Genomic DNA, 21,225 nt, shown 5'->3' with positions numbered 1-21,225 from the left:
GGCTAGGCCCAAAGCTCCAGAATGTCCTCCCTACACACCTCGTTTCCCTACCTCATTTTCCTCCTTTATGACAATCCTTAAAACCTGTGTCTTTGACAAAGTTTTTGGTCACCTGACCAAATATCTTCTTACGTGGCTTATTGTCATGCCTTGTTTTATAATGCCCCGGTGAATTATATATATATCAACTGTTGATGTTCAACTTGATAAGACATTGGGCTGGATTCTCCGCTGCCTACGTTACTGTTACTGTTGCGGTGGAGAATCCAGCGTCGGCGAAAAAAGTGGGATCCAGTCCCCCGCCGGTATTTGCATCCTATTAATGCGCCAGGCAATATATTCTCTGGGTCCTTGTGATTCTCCAGTACTCTGGGCCGAGAATCAGATGGGCGAGAATGGGTGCAGGTCTTGACAAGCGTGGCCCTGATGTGGTCGACCTCGTGGTGGGCCAAGGGGGTAACTCTTTCTGGAAGGGCCAACCTACCACCCACAATTCAAGACCTGCCCACCCCACGCCACCAGTCCCCCCACTGCCCCTGCCAGAGACCCCCTAATTAAAGAGATCCCTTAATTAAAGAGACACCCCAGAAGAGAACCCCTGTCTGGAGGCTAGAGAGCAATCTAGCAGAGGCACTGAAAAAATATAACTGTTTTGAAACTCACCTGTGCAATACACCTGCTGGCTCAGTCACAGGAAGCAGCACCTGTCAATTGCTGGAAAGAGAAAACCAGGCAGCTGGGTTTAAACCCCCTCAGATCTTTGATCTGCAAGCCATTCATTAATTTCTCTTTGATATTGATTTTACTAGGCTGCGCTTGATACATTCCACACAAACGCAGCTGTTAGCAATGTGCCATTCATCTCTTTTCATGCTCAAAGCAGTCACGGTAATGTTCATAAACATCAAATTTTGATTGACAGCTCTTGGACCACATTAAAGAGAGTTAAATGCTTGCTGCTAGTCATCCTCTTACTGGGGGGTGGGAAGGGGGGTGGGGGGTACCCCAGAAAATCCTGGGGGGAGGGTACTAAATTGCACTGCTGGAGTGGGGGGCTGAATTGCATTGTGATGGGAGGGGGCTGAATTGCAATGCGTTGCGGGGTGGGGCCCCAGCCGCGGGACATCGCTAGCGGGCTGCTGGCTCAAATGGCAGCCCAATAGTCAGATTCTCTCGGGAATCTCTTGTATTCCTCGCCATGCAAAAATTTGCATGGCTAAGGACTGGGAATCGCTTCCTGATTTGCGCTCCCAGTGTGAGCTCAAATCAGGTGCATTTCAGCTCCAGCAGGCGAATATAGGATGGGTTTCTCCGCCCGCCGCACCAGACTTCTGATGCGGCACGCCGTCGGGATTCTCCGTTTCACCAGCTAGTCAATGGGGTTTCCCATTGTGGGGAAACCCCATGCCGTCAGGAAATCCCCGGGCTGGTGGCAAAATGGAGAATCCCGTTGGTGGAGAATTCAGCCCATCGTCTGCCAAATGGAGAATCCTGACCATAGTTAATCTCAATACAGTAACAGGGTAGATTTAAAAAGCGCTCAGTTGTAGTTCCGGTATATCTTGTAAATGTAAGTATTTTCTGCAATTAGAAACAACAAATAGTGGGCGGGGTTTTCCAGACCTTTAAATGATCCGCCATATTTTCTGTCCCATGCACGACAATTCCTGTGGTGGGGGGATAGGAACATTTAACCCGGTATTTCATACAAGTGTATAAGTCTCTGCTGGCTGTTAGAGTGAAATTCACAGCTCACAGTATAATATAGTTGCTGCCAGATGCATGTTATCTGTCTCAGAATCATTATGCACTATGAATCTGAACAGTACTTAATGAGTGCAAAAACAAATGTGCTAATTTTAACCTCATGACTGTCCCCTTTAATAATCACCAAGTACACCAAAGTATCACAATTTTGAATTCTGCATTGAATCTATGGAGCCAATTATGTAATGGTGGGTGTCCTGTATTTTTGAGCATAAATACCTGAGCTCTGGATGCACGTTTTAAACTTAGAGAAGAATAGATTACACTCAAAGTTCATTTTAGCCTGAAAGGATCTTTAAATCAAGGCTCCATCCTCTGTTATCATGGGTTTGTCTCAGGATTAATTGGCTTCTTATTCTATAAGAGGTCTTGCTGGAAGCAATGGTCTTTGTTCAAAAAACATTGATTTAAATGCTAACTACTTACAAAGGTTAAATAAGACAAACAAATAGCTAGAGCTACCGTCTGAGATGCTACCCCGACACCTTCCCTCAGTGAATGATATCACTGTGAAATAGCTTATTTTGCACATGCTCAGTATGCTTTTATTAGAGTTAACCCTTTACTCTACATCTGCCCTCGAGGCTTTATTCCCATACTATCTTACACAAATTTTCCTCCACCTACCTCAAAAGTCTCTTCTCCTAAAAGGAAAGTTTCTTTAGTGACTTCACCAATCTCCCTGAACAAATACAGAGCTGCTTCTGGGGTAGACTCCTGCTGCTCTGAGGTCAATTCAAGAGGGCTGTCACCCCTGGTTCCCTTCATTTGTGGTAAGACCAGAAAACGTAGCTGCAGAAGTAGGTCATTCAGCCCATTGAGTCTGACCATGACCGATCTGATGTGATAATCCTCAACTCCACTTTCCCACCTTATCCCCATATCCCTTGATTCCTTTACTGATTAAAAATCTGTCTATCCCCGCTTTGAACATACTTTCAATTAAGAGGCAATTTAACGTGGCCAATCCACCTTCCCTGCACATCTTTGGGTTGTGGGGGTGAGACCCACGCAGACAGGGGGAGAATGTGCAAACTGCACACCGACAATGACCAGGGTCCTCGGCGCCGTGAAGCAACAATGCCAACAACTGCGCCACCATGTCGCTTGCCTTGAACACACTTAACGACCCAGCTACAGCCGTCTGCGGTGAAGAATTTCACAGATTCACTACCCTCTGAGAGAAAAAATTCCTCCTCAACTCTGTCTTAAATAGGTGACCCCCTCACTCTGAGGTTGTGCCCTTTGGCTATAGACTCTCCCACAAGGGGAAACAACCTCTCAGCATCTAGTAGGCGTAATGGGTGTGACACTGTCTTCAGCCTCAGGGAACTCTGTCCATGCTGCTGATGGTTTTCTGTCCATTGCGATTAGGGCAGAGCTGTTCTACCGTGTGCTTGACTGTGTGCTGACTGTGTAGTTTTAGAAGTATTGTACCTGCATGGTTCTGGTCTCTGACCCATGCCTTCTTTCGTCTTCCCAGAATCAAAAGTTTAATGCTGCAGGCTGAACGTACAAATTTGGCTTGCTGGGTAGGCCTCTTCTTTTGTCCGTGTTTGATATGATCTTTCCCCCCTGACATTTGGTAGCATAGTGTGGAACAGGAAGTGAAGGTTGTGATGTTCCTTGTATAGTTCTCCAAGAAGGCTAAAAGTCGTAGTGTTGACAAAGAACATCAAGCTATGTATTTGAAACAAAGCTAGTTTATTTTACACTACTTTAAATGGTTCGCACACTTCACTAAGTAATAATAATAATTATAATAATAATCTTTATTGTCACAAGTAGGCTTACATTAACACTGCAACAAAGTTACTGTGAAAAGTCCCTAGTCGCCACATTCCAGCGCCTGTTCGGGTACACAGCAGGAGAATTCAGAATGTCCAAATTACCTAACAGCACGTCTTTCAGGACTTGTGGGAGGAAACCGGAGCACCCGGAGGAAACCAAAGCAGACACAGGGAGAACGTGCAGACTCCGCACAGACAGTGACGCAAGCTGGGAATTGAACCTGGGACCCTGGTGCTGTGAAGCAACAGTGCTAACCACTGTGCTACTAAAAGGACAGTATAAAATCTATGTTCAGAAATCTATATCTTTTTAGTACAGCTAACACTCTATCTTAACCTCTCACTATCCTTCTTCACAACCTTCTCCCAGAATATCTTGTGACGCAGCCTTTTATAGGACTACTCTGTGGTGCCATTTAGTCTTGAGATACATGAACATCATCTTGTTAACCCTTTACACTCCTTACATTCTACATATCATTACAAAAAGTGAGTCTTAAGCCTGTGAGCAACAGAAGTTTACATGGAACAAACCCATTAGGTAATGGTTTTGAACAGTAACTAAGCAGAAAGAGCAGAAAGTCGTCATTCTTCTTCAAGAGGTCCTTGACAGTGCATACTTCTCACTAACAGCGAAAAGCAATCATTAGTGAACTGTGGTCCATTACTGGAGATGGCAGCATCAGGAATGCTATCTGTAGTTAACATTTTCTACAAGGAGGCAATAACAGCTTCAGAGGTGAAGCTATGTCGCCTTCCCTGTATAGTCAAACAAACTTATGCCACTGTATTCCCAAGGAGGAGGGCAGAGGTGGCTTTTTCTGCTCCTAACTGTAGAGGGTGCAAGTGTCACAGCTGGAGACCATTTGTTTAACAGAGAGCAAAATCGCTTGACACTGCACAGACAGCTGTGCCCTGGCTTGACACTTGGTTATGCCAAGGTGTCCTTGGTGGCCTTCAGGCGGAGTGCTTGTGGTACCACCACTCTTGTATTGTACATCAGAAGGTCGTCTCGGAGACTGAAGTGGTGACGCTGTTCAAAATATTATCTTAGGGCAAGTTTACTTGGGGTGTACTGTGGCCACCCATCCAGAGAGCACACGGAAGCCTGGGTGAACTCATCGTCTTGTGTTTGGGTTGTATGAAATTCACACATCTTCTGGTCTGTTGTTGGCAAGTATATGATAGTCAAGGCTGTAAGGGATGCCACTTCTGCCATGAATGTTTTCATATATCTTCATATACTGGATAAGTGGCGGGTATCCTGGACAGCGTATTTGCTGTTACTATTGGCTTGTGATCAGTCTCAATCTTAAAGTCAAGGCCCAGTACATAATCATGCATTTCTCACATAACCATTTTTCTCGCTGTGAGCGTTTCCTCTTTAATAACAACGTAGCACTGTTCAGTGTCCGTCAATGGCCTGGATATGGAGTAAACAAGTCTTCTTTTGCCATCACTTTGGAACTGGAAAAGCACTGTATTCAGTCCCATTGCAGCTGCCACAATTGTGGGAAGTCAGTGTCATAGTGGGCTAGCATGCCTGAGGATCACAGCATGCTTTTAATTTGTTTGAGCAACTACTGTTGATACTCTATGCAGCATCACACCTATCCTGTCATAAAAGATGTCTGAGGGATATCTATGAACCGTTGGAGCTTTGTTATATTTCTAGGTGGTGAAAATTCCCTTATTGCCTTTGTCTTTTGAGGATCTCTGGTAATCCCAGTTGCTTGTATAATATGCTTTAGGAACTTTCTTGTGGACAAGGGAAACTCACATTGCCAATGTGCATCAAACCAGCCTCTTTCAGTGTGGTAAGACTTCTCTGACCCATTTGTCATGTTCCTACTTTGTCGACCATGAATCAAGACATATGTGGCAGATAATGCCATCATTCCCTGAAGTATATTGGACATTGTCCTTTGGAATATTTCAGGCGTTAATGTGTTGCCAAAAAGTCAGATGGTTAAAACAGTGCCATCCAAAGGGTGTAAGAAAGTCGCTAAGAGTTTTGACACTTGGTCCATTGGCAGCTCCCAAAACCCACTGTTCGTGTCAAGTTTGGTGAAGATGGCCCAAGTTCTCATCCATTGATCCCATTGGATGTATTCTTCTTTTAACTGCCTTGTTGAGGTGTGTCAGATCAATGCAGGTATGAATGGAACCATTAGGCTTCGGGACTGGTCCATAGCAGAGCACCACCGGATGGGTTTAGTGATGGGTAAAATTACTCTGCTGCATCAGCACCTCAATCTCACTCCTGACTTTCTTTAGAAGTGGGTGTGGGACCTTCTTTGGTGCGAATCGACGAGAGGAATCTGTTTTGAGTATAATGTGGTCAATGGCCTTCAGCTTACCCAAGCCTGGAAAGTGTACGGGGAATTCCCTCCTAAATTAATCTTCCTGTGTCTTTTCATTGACCTCAGCAACTTTATGAAGCAGGTTCAGAGCTTTGCAGGCTTTTTTGCCCAACAACAAGCATTCTTAATTTTTGATGATGCACAATGTTCCACGAATTATTCTATTTTTATATTTTCGTGTAATTTCTAGCTGGCCTTGAATACTTCATTTGGTTCCCACCTCCCCGGACCTTGGAATTGAATAGAACTTGGCCTCAGTGTCACTTTATTCAGCATACAACTCTGTCAGGTAACACTGAGAGACATCAGCTCCTATGACTAGCTTGACTTTGATCAGATGCCTGTTTACTTCAATGTAAGCACTCTGGTTTAGATCTTCCTTGACCTATTCCAAGATAGTGCTTTCCTGGTTGGCAAGGCCTGGAATTTCATGATTGGAGGTTCCTTTAACAGAATTCTCCTTCTGTTCTGTAAGCACAGATTTCCCGGAAAACAGATCACTTTAAAATGGACAAACTGGCCACATCCAATCTGGGCAAGCCATTTTCCTCACCTGTGGACCGCCACAGTGAGGACATTGGAAAATGTTTGACGCCTTTTCAGGGCGTTTCACCATTTCTGCCTTGCTATACATTCAATTTTACAACCACAAATTGAACAACCTCATCGGGCTGTTCTTTGGAAATTTCTCTCGCGTCTCGAACAAATTCTTACTCCATTCTTTGACAGACCTGGCCAGTTGTACAGCTTCGCTTAAATTTAAGTCTTCCCGAGATTGAAAGGAGTCAGAGAAATTCCCATCTAAAAAGGTAAAGACTATTCGATCTCTGAAGTTTGCCACATAAAAGCTTGTCAGCAAAGTTGGAGCCCAAGGAATAAAAGGGAATTGAGGCAGCATGGATATGAAGTTGGCTGAGTGACCTGAAACTTAAAATAGTGTGAAGTAGTGTTTCACAACTGGAAGAAGATATGGGGTTCTCCAGGATATTGCTGTTTTATATACTGGAATCAAGACATAAATTATCCAGAGAGATGGTAGCCTGACTCAATTACTTCAAAGTGGTTTGTTTACACTAAGTACACTACATACATAATGACCTAAGTAGTCACACCTTTCCTGCGTGCTGTCTGCTCAGTCTGTTGTACAGAGCCTCTACCACATGACTACTGATGTCACTGTATATCATAGCCTACATCACTCATTAACATAACTATTCTATTGACCCATTACATCAACAATTGTTACTAAGACTACTGTTACTTTTGACCTTTTTTAATGATCTGCTCTTTGGTGTACAAGGCAGAATTTCAAAAATTACAGCTCACTCAATACTTGGGAGAATTGTGAGATATGAGGACAATAGTGATAGACATCAATAGGACATTAGTAGACTCTTGAATTTTGTAGACGTGTGGCAAATGAAATTAATGCATGAGGTGATACATGAAATTAAGCATGAAGCGATACATTTTGGTAGGGGGAACGAGCAGATAGTGCTGTGTTCTGTTATTGCTAGTAACATAAGCTGCCACTTGATGTAGGCTCTGCTGAAAGATGCTCCAGACTCGGAGATATGTTTAACGTATTTATTGAACGATTAACAATGCTCTTAAATTAGTTCAACACTCTACTAATCTGCCTCTAGTAACTCAGTCTATTCTGCTAACTATACAAGCTTGCTCTCGACCATGTGCCATGGTGTGGTGTTGCTGATAATCAACCCTGTCCTGCTCTCTTAGTTTCTGCCGGTGGAAGAGGCAGAGCCTGTGTGCCTTGTCCTTTTTATACGGGTCGTGTATTGCCCCCATGTGGTAATGCCACCTCTGGGTGTCCTGATTACCCATTGGTTCTGTCCTGTTCTAATGACCCATTGGTTGCGTGTCTGCATGTCATGACATCTCTGGTGCTCCCTCTAGTGGTTACTTAGTTGTAGTGTATTTACATTAACCCCTTGTGTATATACGTGATGCATATCACTACAGATAGGATATAAAATAAATGGTACAAATCTAGAGGGGGTGCAGGAACAGAGACCTGGGGGCATATGCACACAAATCATTAAGGATGGCGGGGGAGTAGGTGGGCGCAGATTGAGAATGTTCAGTACGAGGTGAAAAGGGCAGACATGATCCTGGGCTTAATAAATAGAGGAATGGAGCACAAAAACAAGGAAGCTACAATGAACTTTTATTAAACAATGGTTCAGCCTCACCTAGAATATTGGCTCTAATTCTGGGTATCACACTAGGTTCAGAATATTCATGGGTCAACAGAGGTCTTGTCCAGCAGTCAGAAAACTGGCGATAAACTTCCATCAATTCTGTGGGGCAGGTCCAACTGAATTAAGTACCCTCCAGGCTCTGAAGTTAGCATCGACAGGCCTTCCCCGCAATTAAGGCCCCTGACTGCAGAAGCCCCACCCACCAAGAACTGCTGGCCTCGTCATTGTCACCACTACCAGTGGGATGGGTTGCTGCTGGTGTCACTACACCCACCAGAGGCCCAGGATCATTGTGGGTCCCGAGGTCAAAGATGAGTGACGGCGGGTGGCATGTGGCGCAGTGGTTAGCACTGGGACTACGGCGCTGAGGACCCGGGTTCGAATCCCAGCCCTGGGTCACTGCCCATGTGGAGTTTGCACATTCTCCCCGTGTCTGCGTGGGTTTCACCCCCGCAACTCAAAAATGTGCAGGTTAGGTGGATTGGCTGTGCTAAATTGACCCCTAATTGGAAAATAAAATAATAATAATTGGGTACTCTAAATTTAAAAAAAAAAACATTGTTTGGATTCATAAGGATTCACAGAGCCTTAGCTTGAACACAGCATAATTCACAACTAGAAAATGGTATTTATTGTTCTATCTGACAATAGTAACAATTATGAATGTTAGTGTAAATTTCCGTCAGCTCTCATGTTTCTTTCTATCTGCAACAGCCAACTTGACAGGCCATTTGGGATATAAAAACAGGTCATTCAACGCCTCGAGCCTGCTCCACCATTCAATGAGATTATGGCTGACCTGTGGCCTAACTCCATAATCTGCCCATATCCCTCAATATCTTTGCTTAACAAAAGCTTATCTATCTCAGATTTAAAAAGAACAACTGATCTCGCATCAATTGCCATTTTTTTTTTCATAGAATTTACAGTGCAGATGGAGGCCATTAGGCCCATCGAGTCTGCACCGGCTCTTGGAAAGAGCACCCTACCCAAGGTCAACACCTTCACCCTTTCCCCATAACCCAGTAACCCCACCCAACACTATGGGCAATTTTGGACACTAAGGGCAATTTATTCTGGCCAATCCACCTAACCTGCACATCTTTGGACTGTGGGAGGAAACCAGAGCACCCGGAGGAAACCCACGCACACACGGGGAGGATGTGCAGACTCCGCACAGACAGTGACCCAAGCCGGAATCGAACCTGGGACCCTGGAGCAGTGAAGCAATTGTGCTATGCACAATGCTACCGTGCTGCCCTAACTTATTTGTGGGAGAGAGTTCCAAATCTCTTTGTGTGTAGAAGTACTTCCTAACATCTCTCCTGAATCGTCTGGCTCTCATATTTTTGATTAGTTCTAGAACTTTCTTCTTTTAATATAAATTTAGAGTACACAATTCTTTTTTCCCAATTAAGGGGCAAATAATTTAGAGTGGCCAATCTACCTAACCTACATATCTTTGTGTTGTGGGGGTGAGAACCACGCGGACATGGGGAGAATGTGCAAACTTCACACGGACAGTGACCCAAGGCTGGGTTCGAACCCGGGTCCTCAACGCTGTGAGACAGCAGTGCTAACCACTGCCCCGCCGTGCTGCCCTAGTTCTAGAATCTTTACCTACCCTGTCTTTTCCTGTTAATATCTTGAAAACTTTGATCAAATCACTCCTTAACTTTCTAAATTCTAGAAAAAACAGGCCTGATTTGTATAATCTCTCTTCATAACTTAACCCCTGAAGTCCAGGCTTCATTCTTGTAAACCTACGCTGCAATCCCCCAAGGCCAAGATATTCTTCCGAAGGTGTGCTGCCCAGATCTGCTCACAATGCTCCAAGTGGGGTCTAACCAGGGTTTTGTGGAGATGCAGCACATCCTCTGCATTGTTTAGAGAGAAAGAAAAAAACTCAGTTTGAAAAAAAACCTAAGAAGATAAAAAAAAAGAATCTCAACCAGGCTCCGACTGCATCGACCTCAAGAATGCCAGGAGCATGAAAGAAGCTTCATCGAGGGTTTGCCAACGCCAAAGTAATTCAGGATATCAGGTAAAGTAAACTGGAAAAATTTCAAACAAGTTTGAACTTTACATCTCATGGCTGGACCGCAGGCTTTAGAAATATTCAACACATTCCATTTTGAGAATGAGGTTGACAAAAATATATATAACAAGCATCACACTATGCACCTGAACCCCCAGGTCTCTTTGGATATCCACTGAATCCACATCCACTGAATCCAGCTGACAGAGCAACAAGTTACAGCAAAACAGAAGAAAATGTGTCTACTTGTCTATTTATAAAGAAAGGACCCTACATTTTCTTTCGGCTGTATTTTATCAGGTTTACAGTAAGAAATAATAAATAAGTTTGGAAAGACACATTATCAATATGTTGTTCCCTGCAAGTTCACCTTGCTTGGCAAACTTACATTAGTCAAAGGTTTTCTTCCTCATCTATTCCCAGGTTTTGAGCCATATAGATGTACATTTATAAATTCTGGGCACCTCGATCCCTACTATTTTACCACATCTTTTATTGCCTTCTCCTCCAGGGGCCATTCTTTTCTCCAGGACCCTCCTGCAGTAAGACCTCTAGTGCTCGATTGCTGAATACCACCATTCTGTGTCGAATCATTTTCATTCAATATGAAGTATAGCTTTAAGGGCAGTCAGCAGCCTTTAAATGCTGGTATTGGGATGCATTTTGACCTACAAACTTGGCGCAGTCCTATAGTTTGAAAATATAGTCATTTATGGGGTTAGATGAGTTCTTTTGCATAGAGGCAGTGCCCCAGGTTCAGCAATTCCAGCAGCACAGAGCCCGGACCGCTTTATCGGCCCGTGTAACTAAGTTTATTATTATACAGAATCCTTTTTATTAAACAGATTAATTTTTTTTTAAATTTAGAGTAACCAATTATTTTTTTTCCAATTAAAGCGCAATTTAGCATGGCCAATCCAACTATCCTGCACGTCTTTGGGACGTGGGGGTGAAACCTATGCAGACATGGGGAGAATGGGCCAACTCCACACGGACAGTGAACCCGGGTCCTCAGTGCCGTAGTCCCAGTGCTAACCACTGCGCCACATGACGCCCTTCAAACAGTTTAATTTTGACACAGCTTGCTAAAATTATTGTATTGTGTGTGTGAGCATCTTCCTCTTATTCTTTGAGAATCAGCTCCTTCAATAAACTTGACTTGCAGCGTGGAAGAAAATTTCAGTGCTTTCTCAAAGAAACACAATGAATGACAGGCACCCTGCCTGGGGGATCATTTCAAAGATGCCAGCTGTCGCACCGCCAGGAAAAAACATTCAGCTGCTGTGCACTCTCAGCTGTGGAACACAGATGAGTGATGGATATGTTGTAAATGCCATTATGCTATGCAGCTACCAGAGTCCCTTTCTGAAGAGTGAATTCCCAATTTTATCTAAGATCAGTCCACTGCTACTTTTCACACATTTCAGCTGATGTAGAGCAGTGTGAATAACAGGGAGCAAGGTAAAAGAAATGCAGTGAGTTGAGATTTGCACTCTTCCCTTGGGGAGAGAACTCTGCACATACACTTGTATATTTGTGTAGAATGTCACTCTCATTCCACCAATCTTTTTTTAAAATGTATTTTGAGAGCAGGGTTGGAAACATTTGCTCTCTTTCAACATTAAAAGGACTATAGCGAGGCACGGTGGCGCAGTGGTTAGCACTGTTGCCTCACGGTGCTGAGGACCTGGGCTAGATCCCGGCCCGGGGTTACTGCCTGTGTGAAGTTTGCACATTCTCCCCTGTGTCTGTGTGGGGCTCACCCCCACAACCCAAAGATGTGCAGGATAGGTGGATTCTCCATGCTAAATTGCCTCTTAATTGGAAAAAAAACCAATTGGGTACTCTTAAATTTATTTATAAAATCATTTAAAAAGTCTATCAAGGGCCCTCAGCATGTTTAAACCCCAACTTCATATGGTGGTAGAGTTATGCAACACCCCTACTTAGATTTGTTGACACTCCTGACCTTATTTTGGCTTAGATAATAAGGCAAGCATGTATGGAGATCCATTTCACTGAATCCCCACTTATCCAATCATTAATTCAATGTTCCACTGTCAATTCCAAAGAAACTGTCTGTCTATTTTTGAGACAGAAAATACATAATGATGATGCCATCCATCTCCGCTCCTATCTGGCTAAGGTGTGCTGCCTAATGAGGCTTCTCTACAAAGTTGGTTAAGAGTTATGCCGTTTGCTGCCAATGGCTGACAGATCAATAACTGGAGAGTACAGATTTAAGCTGATTGGCATCAGAACGAGAGATGACATGATGGAATTGTTTTTTAACATGCAATGAATGCTCGTGAAACGCAATGCCTGATACGGTGATGGATAAGATTCAATTGTTACTTTGAAAAGTAGAATAAATCATTGAAAGAGAAGAAAATTAAAGGAATGGGGAATGTGTGAGAGAGTGGGACTAACTGGATTTCTCTTCAAATGAGCCAGCATAGACTCGATTTATAAAAGCATGGGCGGGATTCTCCGATATCGGCGCGATGTCCGCCGACCAGCGTCAAAAACGGTGCAAATCAGACCGGCATCGCGCCGCCCCAAAGGTGCGGAAGTCTCCGCATCTTGAGGGGCCGAGCCCTCACCTTGAGGGGCTAGGCCCGCGCCGTACTGATTTCTGCCCCGCCAGCTGGCGGGAAAGGCCTTTGGTGCCCCGCCAGCTGGCGCGGAAATGACTTTGCCGTGCGGCGGATGCGCGGGAGCGTCAGCGGTCGCTCACGGCATCCCCGCGCATGCGCAGTGGAGGGGGTCTCTTCCGCCTCCGCCATGGTGGAGACCATGGCGAAGGCGGAAGGAAAAGAGTGCCCCCGCGGCACAGGCCCGCCCGCGGATCGGTGGGCCCTGATCGCGGGCCAGGCCACCGTGGGGGCACCCCCCGGGGTATGATTGCCCCGCGCCCCCCCCAGGACCCCGGAGCCCGTCCGCTCCGCCGTGTCCCGCCGTCCCAAAGGTGGTTCAATCCACGCCGGCTGGCGTGGGTTGACAGCGGCGGGACTTCGGCCCATCGCGGACCGGAGAATCGCCGGGGGATTCCCGCCGACTGGCGCGGCGCGATTCCCGCCCCCGCCGAATCTCCAGTGGCAGAGAATTTGCGACACGGCGGGGGCGGGATTCACGCCGGCCCCCGGCGATTCTCCGACCCCGTGGGGGGCCGGAGAATCGCGCCCCATAAGTCGAGAACTCAGCCCATTGGAGGCAGAGCGTTGCGGAGGCCCCGGAGACTACCGAGTCAGGCCCGATGATGATAGACAGTGTTTATTGCACGTGCATTCCGGACTGCATTGATGCCATTGTCGAGGTGACGGAGAATTGCGGTTTGGCGTCAAATAAGCGCCCGCACGTGTTTGGCGTTGGAACCTACTCACTGCCTAATCGCGTTTGGCGATTTCAGCGTCAGCAAAGGGAGAATCCTGCCCCATAGGTTTGCCTATGGACAAACAATAAAAAATGAGAGTACTCTTGGAAATTAGCTGACTGTCATTTTAGGACAATTAAGACAAAAGATCAATCTGCTGCAGGTTGCGTCATTTGTCTACCAGCACATCCATCTGACATCATGGTTTTACAATCATGTGCAAGCTGGGCTTTCCCTTGTTTGAGATGATCATTACCTGGCAACGTTGCATAGGCACACATAAGTGTGTGAATGGAGTTGAAACATGGAATTGGCTGTGAGCAGCTCAATTGTGCCCTTGTGACAGAGGAAATGTCTTATTAAAAATGTTATGATTAAGCCTCTTTGGGGTAGTAGTCAAACTGAGCATCCATGAGCAGCTATTGGTTTCATGATCATTACTGAGACTAACTTTCAATTCCATACACCAGCTGCCATGGTGGGATTTGAACCCAGGCATCCAGAGCATTAGCCCAGATCTCTGGATTACTAGTTGAGTGACATTATCACTCCACCACCATCACTCACCTGATGAAGAAGCTGCTCTCCGAAAGCTAGTGATCTAAAACAAACCTGTTGGACTTTAACCTGGTGTTGTAGGACTCCTTACTGTGCTCACCCCTGTCCAACGCAGGCATCTCCACATCATACTTGCAAACATTTCACCTTGCCTCTTATGCCAGTGTTTTCCAAACTTTTTGCCCGGGATCCATTTTTACCAACCAGCCATCCTTTGTGACCTATGCCAACTGACCTCCGCAACCCACCATATTCAATTACCTTTAATGAAATGAAAGTGAAAATGAAATGAAATGAAAATCGCTTATTGTCACAAGTAGGCTTCAATGAAGTTACTGTGAAAAGCCCCTAGTCGCCACATTCCGCCGCCTGTTCGGGGAGGCTGGTACGGGAATGTGACAGGTGAGCCTGCTTGGTCCTCAAGCTCCCACTTGTTATTCAATGTTACATTTCTAATAATGACTTCAGCTGATGATTTGAGATCTCATTGCATCAGTTAAAAAAAGTAGAGGTTTGTCCATGCTTAGTCTTAAAATGTCTTCAGTTTTGAGGGTTTTAAACTTTCATTTGCCAGTACTTCCCTGTATATAACACACATGAACTTTGAATCCTGATTTGCAGTGGCACAATTAATAATCCACACTTCAAGTAATCATCTTTATGCTTTGTTCCTGTTTTCAGCTTTTTCTTCATGCGTTGTTCACCAGAGGCCCTGGAGTTCACGCCAGCATTGCCGGCAGCTGCAAAATGGAGGAATCACGTGCCAAGAACACGTGACATCAGTATTTGGCAGACCTGCTCTCTGCCACTGCTGCAGGCAGGAAGACTCCAGTGATTAAAAGTACAAACCTGCTCCTGGGTCAGCATGCTGATGTCTGGAGGAGGTGTTCTGCCCCGCTGGGCTCCAGGTCTGCGCATTGCTGAGGGGGTACATATGCATGGAATGGCCGGCATTCTGAAAGCCAGACAGGGTGGCACAGTGGCTAGCACTGCTTGCTCACAGCACTGAGGACCTGGGTTCGATCCTGGCCCTGGGTCACTGTCTGTGTGGAGTTTGCACCTTCTCCCAGTGTCTGCGTGGGTCTCACCCCCACACTCCAGAAAGGTGTGGTTAGGTGGATTGGACACTCTAGAATTTCCCCTTAATTGGAAAAAATAATTTACAACCTCAAGTTTTGTTTTTTTTAAACTCTGAAAGTCGGTCACGGCCGGCATTTATAAAAGCCAGTTGCTTTGTTGAGCACTTCTTCCTGTGATTGGGCACGCCACGATGCACGGCTCTGTGACCCATCCGACACCTGTCCACGACCGTTTGAAAATGACTGTCTTTCATCTTTTCAATTAATAAATTGCTTTGGCATTGCCTGCTGAAGTGTCAGGACTTGGAATATCTGGGGTGAAGAAAAGTTGGGAGAGGGTCCAAAAGTTTAAGTATCAGGAACAGCAAGATTAGGCCTCATCCACAGAAGTTGGACATTGGTGCAGCATTCAATTGTTCGTGATTTCATTTTGTGTCTGTTGACTGTTCTCTGTGCTGTTCGTCAAACCTGTGGGTGTGGTTAGAGAAACAGGAACTAAACTGAAAGCAGGAAGCTGTAAGCATGAGAGCAAACATTTTTATAAGTACTTGGAAATAAAGCTTCGGTTTATACATAAAAACTGGCATGTCCTCTGTATATCACCAAGGCATAAAACACAATTGATAAGGAGATGGAAATAGTTTAAATTTGCTGGCTCCAGCTAATTTGCTTTCTTTAATGGGAGTCACACCTATGCAGTGGGATAGATGGATTTTGCTCACTAATAGGGATAGGCAATCCAAATTTAGCAGTAACCCACAAGAAGGCAATACATAATCTCAGAGGAGGTTGCCAATGTGTATTCGAGCAGCTTACATCACACAGATTTACATTTGTTACAGCAGTAAGTGCTCTTGGAAAATATTTAGGGCAAAAACTTTATTCTCAAATGATACACATTCCACCAAAGATGCCAGAGAACCCACAACAGTCAGATAGCTTAAGAAACGTGCCAAAATTGTGGAGGTATTCATCGATTCACACCATGCCCAGCTTTAGGGTAAAAACATAAACTTGTGTTTAAAGTGGAATGTCATTGAAGGCAGAAGCTTCATCAGTTCAACTCATGAAGGAATCCACTCCCAATTGTGAGGTATGACATGTGTGTACCATCATGAACGGTAAAGAACCAGGTCATTTTAAGGAATGCTCAGTCGAGATCGCAATTCCAGTACGATGCAAAAACATCATTCTGGACAGGACCGCGTTCTCCGCAGCAAAGGCCTATGTGGGGGGATCTCTTTGATAAACTGTACTTCAAACTCGAAGACCCCTACCAGAGCACACATTAACATGATCCCTGACACTGACTATGCACAAAGCTATCCTTCCTTATTTACCAAATTTGGAGAGTTTAAAGTCATGCCCCTTGCGATGAAAAATCAATTCATCCAGTTTTGCAAACTTTGACACAGTTGCCGTTTGCAATCCATGCCAAAGTGTCACAGGAGCTGACACAACTAGAAGTAGATGGTATAATTGAACTAATCAATTCATTGCTATGGATATCGAATTGAGTCAATGCGCAACTCAAAACTAGCAAACTTAGACAGTGTGTCAGCATTAAGCCGGTCAACAAAGTAATCATTCCAGGCAACTATTCACTTCCTATAATTCAAGAACTATCCGGCATCATTTCACAACTCCACGGTCTTCATGAGGTTTGATACACAACAGAGCTAAATTCAGAAACCAGGAGCAGAGCAAAGCCGGTATCTTGCAACTTTTGTTATTCACCACAAAATGCCCAACAAAGTTCAGCAACTAGCGCATTCCAGAAGATAATTTCTTCAAGCCGGTCAGGTGTCGAGGGAATGCTCAACCTATTTGACGAAGTTGTTCATAGAAGCAACAAAGCAGAACATGATCAGCGGTACTCACTCGACTCACACAAAACAATTTGAAGCTCAACAAGGATAAATGCAGAGTGACGGCATCGGAGCTTGAATTTCCAGGGCACAGACTGGCAGCAACTGGAGTAATGCCAACACAAGACAGGGGTAAGCCATGGGGTACAGGTCTCTGGCACAGAGTCTGTCTCTGTTGCTCAGAAGGGCAGTGGGGAGAGGAGGAGAGCATTAGTCATTGGAGACTCCATCGTTAGGGGGATAGATAGGAGATTCTGTGGGAACGAGAGACTCGCAGTTGGTGTGTTGCCTCCCAGGTGCCAGGGTCCGTATTGTCTCGGATCGTGTTTTCAGGACCCTTAAGGGGGAGGGGGAGCAGCCCCAAGTCGTGGTCCACATAGGTACCAACGACATAGGTAGGAAAAGGGATAGGGATGTAAGGCAGGAATTCAGGGAGCTAGGGTGGAAACCGAGATCTAGGACAAACAGAGTTATTATCTCTGGGTTGTTACCCATGCCAGCGAGACGAGGAATAGGGAGAGAGTGGAGTTTAACACGTGGTTACAGGGATAGTGCAGGAGGGAGGGTTTCAGATTTCTGGACAATTGGGGCTCATTCTGGGGTCGGTGGGACCTCTACAAACGGGATGGTCTACACCTGGACCAGAGGGGTACCAATATCCTGGGGGGGGAAATTTGCTAATGCTCTTCGGGACGGTTTAAACTAGTTCAGCAGGGGATTGGGAACCTGAATTGTAGCTCCAGTATACAGGAGGTTGAGAGTAGTGAGGTCATGAGTAAGGTTTCAAAGTTGCAGGAGTGTACCGGCAGGCAGGAAGGTGGTTTAAAGTGTGTCTTCATCAATGCCAGAAGCATCCGGAATAAGGTGGGTGAACTTGCAGCATGGGTTGGTACATGGGACTTCGATGTTGTGGCCATTTCGGAGACATGGATATAGCAGGGACAGGAATGGTTGTTGCAGGTGCCGGGGTTTCGTTTTTCAGTAAGCTCAGGGAAGGTGGTAAAAGAGGGGGAGGGGTGGCATTGTTAGTCAAGGACAGTATTACGGTGGCAGAAAGGACGTTTGATGCGGACTCGTCTACGGAGGTAGTTTGGGCTGTTAGAAACAGGAAAGGAGAGGTCACCCTGTTAGGGGTTTTCTATAGGTCTCTGAAAAGTTCCAGAGATGTAGAGGAAAGGATTGCAAAGATATTTCTGGATAGGAGCGAAAGCAACAGGGTAGTTGTTATGGGGGACTTTAACTTTCCAAATATTGACTGGAAACGCTATAGTTCGAGTACTTTAGATGGGTCTGTTTTTGTCCAATGTGTGCAGGAGGGTTTCCTGACACAAAATATAGATAGGCCAACGATCGGCGAGGCCATTTTGGATTTGGTACTGGGTAATGAACCAGGACAGGTGTTAGATTTGGAGGTAGGTGAGCACTTTGGTGATAGTGACCACAATTCGATTACGTTTACTTTAGTGATGGAAAGGGATAGGTATATACCACAGGGCAAGAGTTATATCTGGGGGAAAGGCAATTATGAAAATTAAAATTATGATGTGATGAGGCAAGACTGAGGATGCATCGGATGGAGAGGAAAACTGCAGGGGATGGGCACAATGGAAATGTGGAGCTTGTTCAAGGAACAGCTACTGCGTGTCCTTGATAAGTATGTATCTGTCAGGCAGGGAGGAAGTGGTGGAGCAAGGGAACCGTGGTTTACTAAAGCAGTCGAAACACTTGTCAAGAGGAAGAAGGAGGCTTATGTAAAGATGAGACATGAAGGCTCAGTTAGGGGGCAAGAGAGTTACAAGTTAGCTAAGAAGGACCTAAAGAGAGAGCTAAGAAGAGCCAGGAGGGGACATGAGAAGTCTTTGGCAGGTAGGATCAAGGATAACCCTAAAGCTTTCTATAGATATGTTAGGAATAAAAGTGTGACTTGGGTAAGAGTAGGGCCAGTCAAGGACAGTAGTGGGAAGTTGTGCGTGGAGTCCGAGGAGATAGGAGAGGTGCTAAATGAATATTTTTGGTCAGTATTCACACAGGAAAAAGATAATGTTGTCGAGGAGAATACTGAGATTCAGGCTACTAGACTAGAAGGGCTTGAGGTTCATAAGGAGGATGTGTTAGCAATTCTGGAAAGTGTGAAAATAGATAGGTCCCCTGGGCCGGATGGGATTTATCCTCGGATTCTCTGGGAAGCTAGGGAGGAGATTGTTCCCCTTCGGCTTTGATCTTTAAGTCATCTTTGTCTACAGGAATCGTGCCAGAAGACTGGAGGATAGCAAATGTTGTCCCCTTGTTCAAGAAGGGAAGTAAGAGACAACTTCAGTAACTATAGACCAGTGAGCCTTACTTATGTTGTGGGCAAAATCTTGGAAAGGTTTATAAGAGATAGGATGTATAATCATCTGGAAAGGAATAATTTGATTAGAGATACTCAACACGGTTTTGTGAAGGATAGGTCGTGCCTCACAAACCTTATTGTGTTCTTTGAGAAGGAGACCAAACAGGTGGATGAGGGTAAAGCAGTTGATGTGGTGTATATGGATTTCAGTAAAGCGTTTGATAAGGTTCCCCACGGTAGGCTACTGCAGAAAATACTGAGGCATGGGATTCAGGGTGATTTAGCAGTTTGGATCAGAAATTGGCTAGCTGGAAGAAGACAAAGGGTGGTGGTTGATGGGAAATGTTCAGACTGGAGTCCAGTTGCTAGTGGTGTACCACAAGGATCTGTTTTGGGGCCACTGCTGTTTGTAATTTTTATAAATGACCTGGAGGAGGGCGTAGAAGGATGGGTGAGTAAATATGCAGATGACACTAAAGTCGGTGGAGTTGTGGACAGTGCGGAAGGATGTTACAAGTTACAGAGGGACATAGATAAGCTGCAGCGCTGGGCTGAGAGGTGGCAAATGGAGTTTAATGCAGAAAAGTGTGAGGTGATTCATTTTGGAAGGAATAACAGGAAGACAGAGTACTGGGCTAATGGTAAGATTCTTGGCAGTGTGGATGAGCAGAGAGATCTCGGTGTCCATGTACATAGATCCCTGAAAGTTGCCACTCAGGTTGAGAGGGTTGTTAAGAAGGCGTATGGTGTGTTAGCTTTTATTGGTAGAGGGATTGAGTTTCGGAGCCATGAGGTCATGTTGCAGCTGTACAAAACTCTGGTGCGGCTGCATTTGGAGTATTGCGTGCAATTCTGGTCGCCGCATTATAGGAAGGATGTGGAAGCATTGGAAAGGGTGCAGAGGAGATTTACCAGAATGTTGCCTGGGATGGAGGGAAGATCTTATGAGGGAAGGCTGAGGGACTTGAGGCTGTTTTCGTTAGAGAGAAGAAGGTTAAGAGGTGACTTAATTGAGGCATACAAGATGATCAGAGGATTGGATAGGGTGGACAGTGAGAGCCTTTTTCCTCGGATGGTGATGTCTAGCACGAGGGGACATAGCTTTAAATTGAGGGGAGATAGATATAGGACAGATGTCAGAGGTAGGTTCTTTACTCAGAGAGTAGTAAGGGTGTGGAATGCCCTGCCTGCAGCAGTAGTGGACTCGCCAACACGAAGGGCATTCAAATGGTCATTGGATAGACATATGGATGATAAGGGAATAGTGTAGATGGGCTTTAGAGTGGTTTCACAGGTCGGCACAACATCGAGGGCCGAAGGGCCTGTACTGCGCTGTAATGTTCTATGTTCTAAGACAATGTCAAAGTTGGTGTTGTTCCAAAGTACGACCAACATTTATCACAAATTCATTCCCAAGTACTCAAGAGTTTACAGTCTCTTCGTAAGCTGTGTAAAGATGCCCAATGGGAATGGAGAACCGCAGAAAAAAGTGTTTTGGACACATTAAAGGTGATGATAACATCACCGCCAGTACTCGTGCATTTCAACGCAAATACAGAAACGTATGCCACAACAGATGCATCAAAAAATGCGACTGGAGCTGTACTCTCAAAGTGAAGGAACGGTCATTTTGGGCAGGTTTGGCAGGGTGTTTCCCGCCGACGTTTTGGGTGAGATCTGCACCGTTGTTCAATCACACTTAGTCATATTTTTGGGCCTTGGGAAGTTTCTCCCTGGTTTGGCCCCCCCTCGCCCTTTCAGCACCGCCCCCCCAACCTTTGAAGACCTTCATACACACCTTTCAACCCCCCCCCCCCCCCCTTCTTTATATGACA

General features: G+C 45.3%; 1 protein-coding gene across 2 annotated transcripts in view; it reads right to left on the bottom strand.

Annotated features, from left to right (window-relative positions):
- The window catches only part of mtmr8 (myotubularin related protein 8), a 104,146-nt gene that overhangs the window by 4,775 nt on the left and 78,146 nt on the right, over positions 1–21,225 (bottom strand). Inside the window, exon 14 of one of the 2 annotated variants that reach the window (XM_072505600.1) lies at positions 15,638–15,658. The exons of the other annotated variant lie outside the window; for it this stretch is intronic. Coding sequence (XP_072361701.1) covers positions 15,653–15,658 — 6 coding nt within the window. The 3' untranslated portion in view covers positions 15,638–15,652. Of the gene's footprint in view, positions 1–15,637; positions 15,659–21,225 lie in introns of those variants that run through there. 2 annotated transcript variants of the gene reach the window in all.

Source organism: Scyliorhinus torazame, chromosome 5 (genome assembly GCF_047496885.1).
Source record: "Scyliorhinus torazame isolate Kashiwa2021f chromosome 5, sScyTor2.1, whole genome shotgun sequence".
In the NCBI taxonomy this organism is placed as follows: domain Eukaryota; kingdom Metazoa; phylum Chordata; class Chondrichthyes; order Carcharhiniformes; family Scyliorhinidae; genus Scyliorhinus; species Scyliorhinus torazame.
The sequence above is the reverse complement of the archived record's forward strand: the minus strand, read 5'-3'. Positions and strand labels throughout refer to the sequence as shown.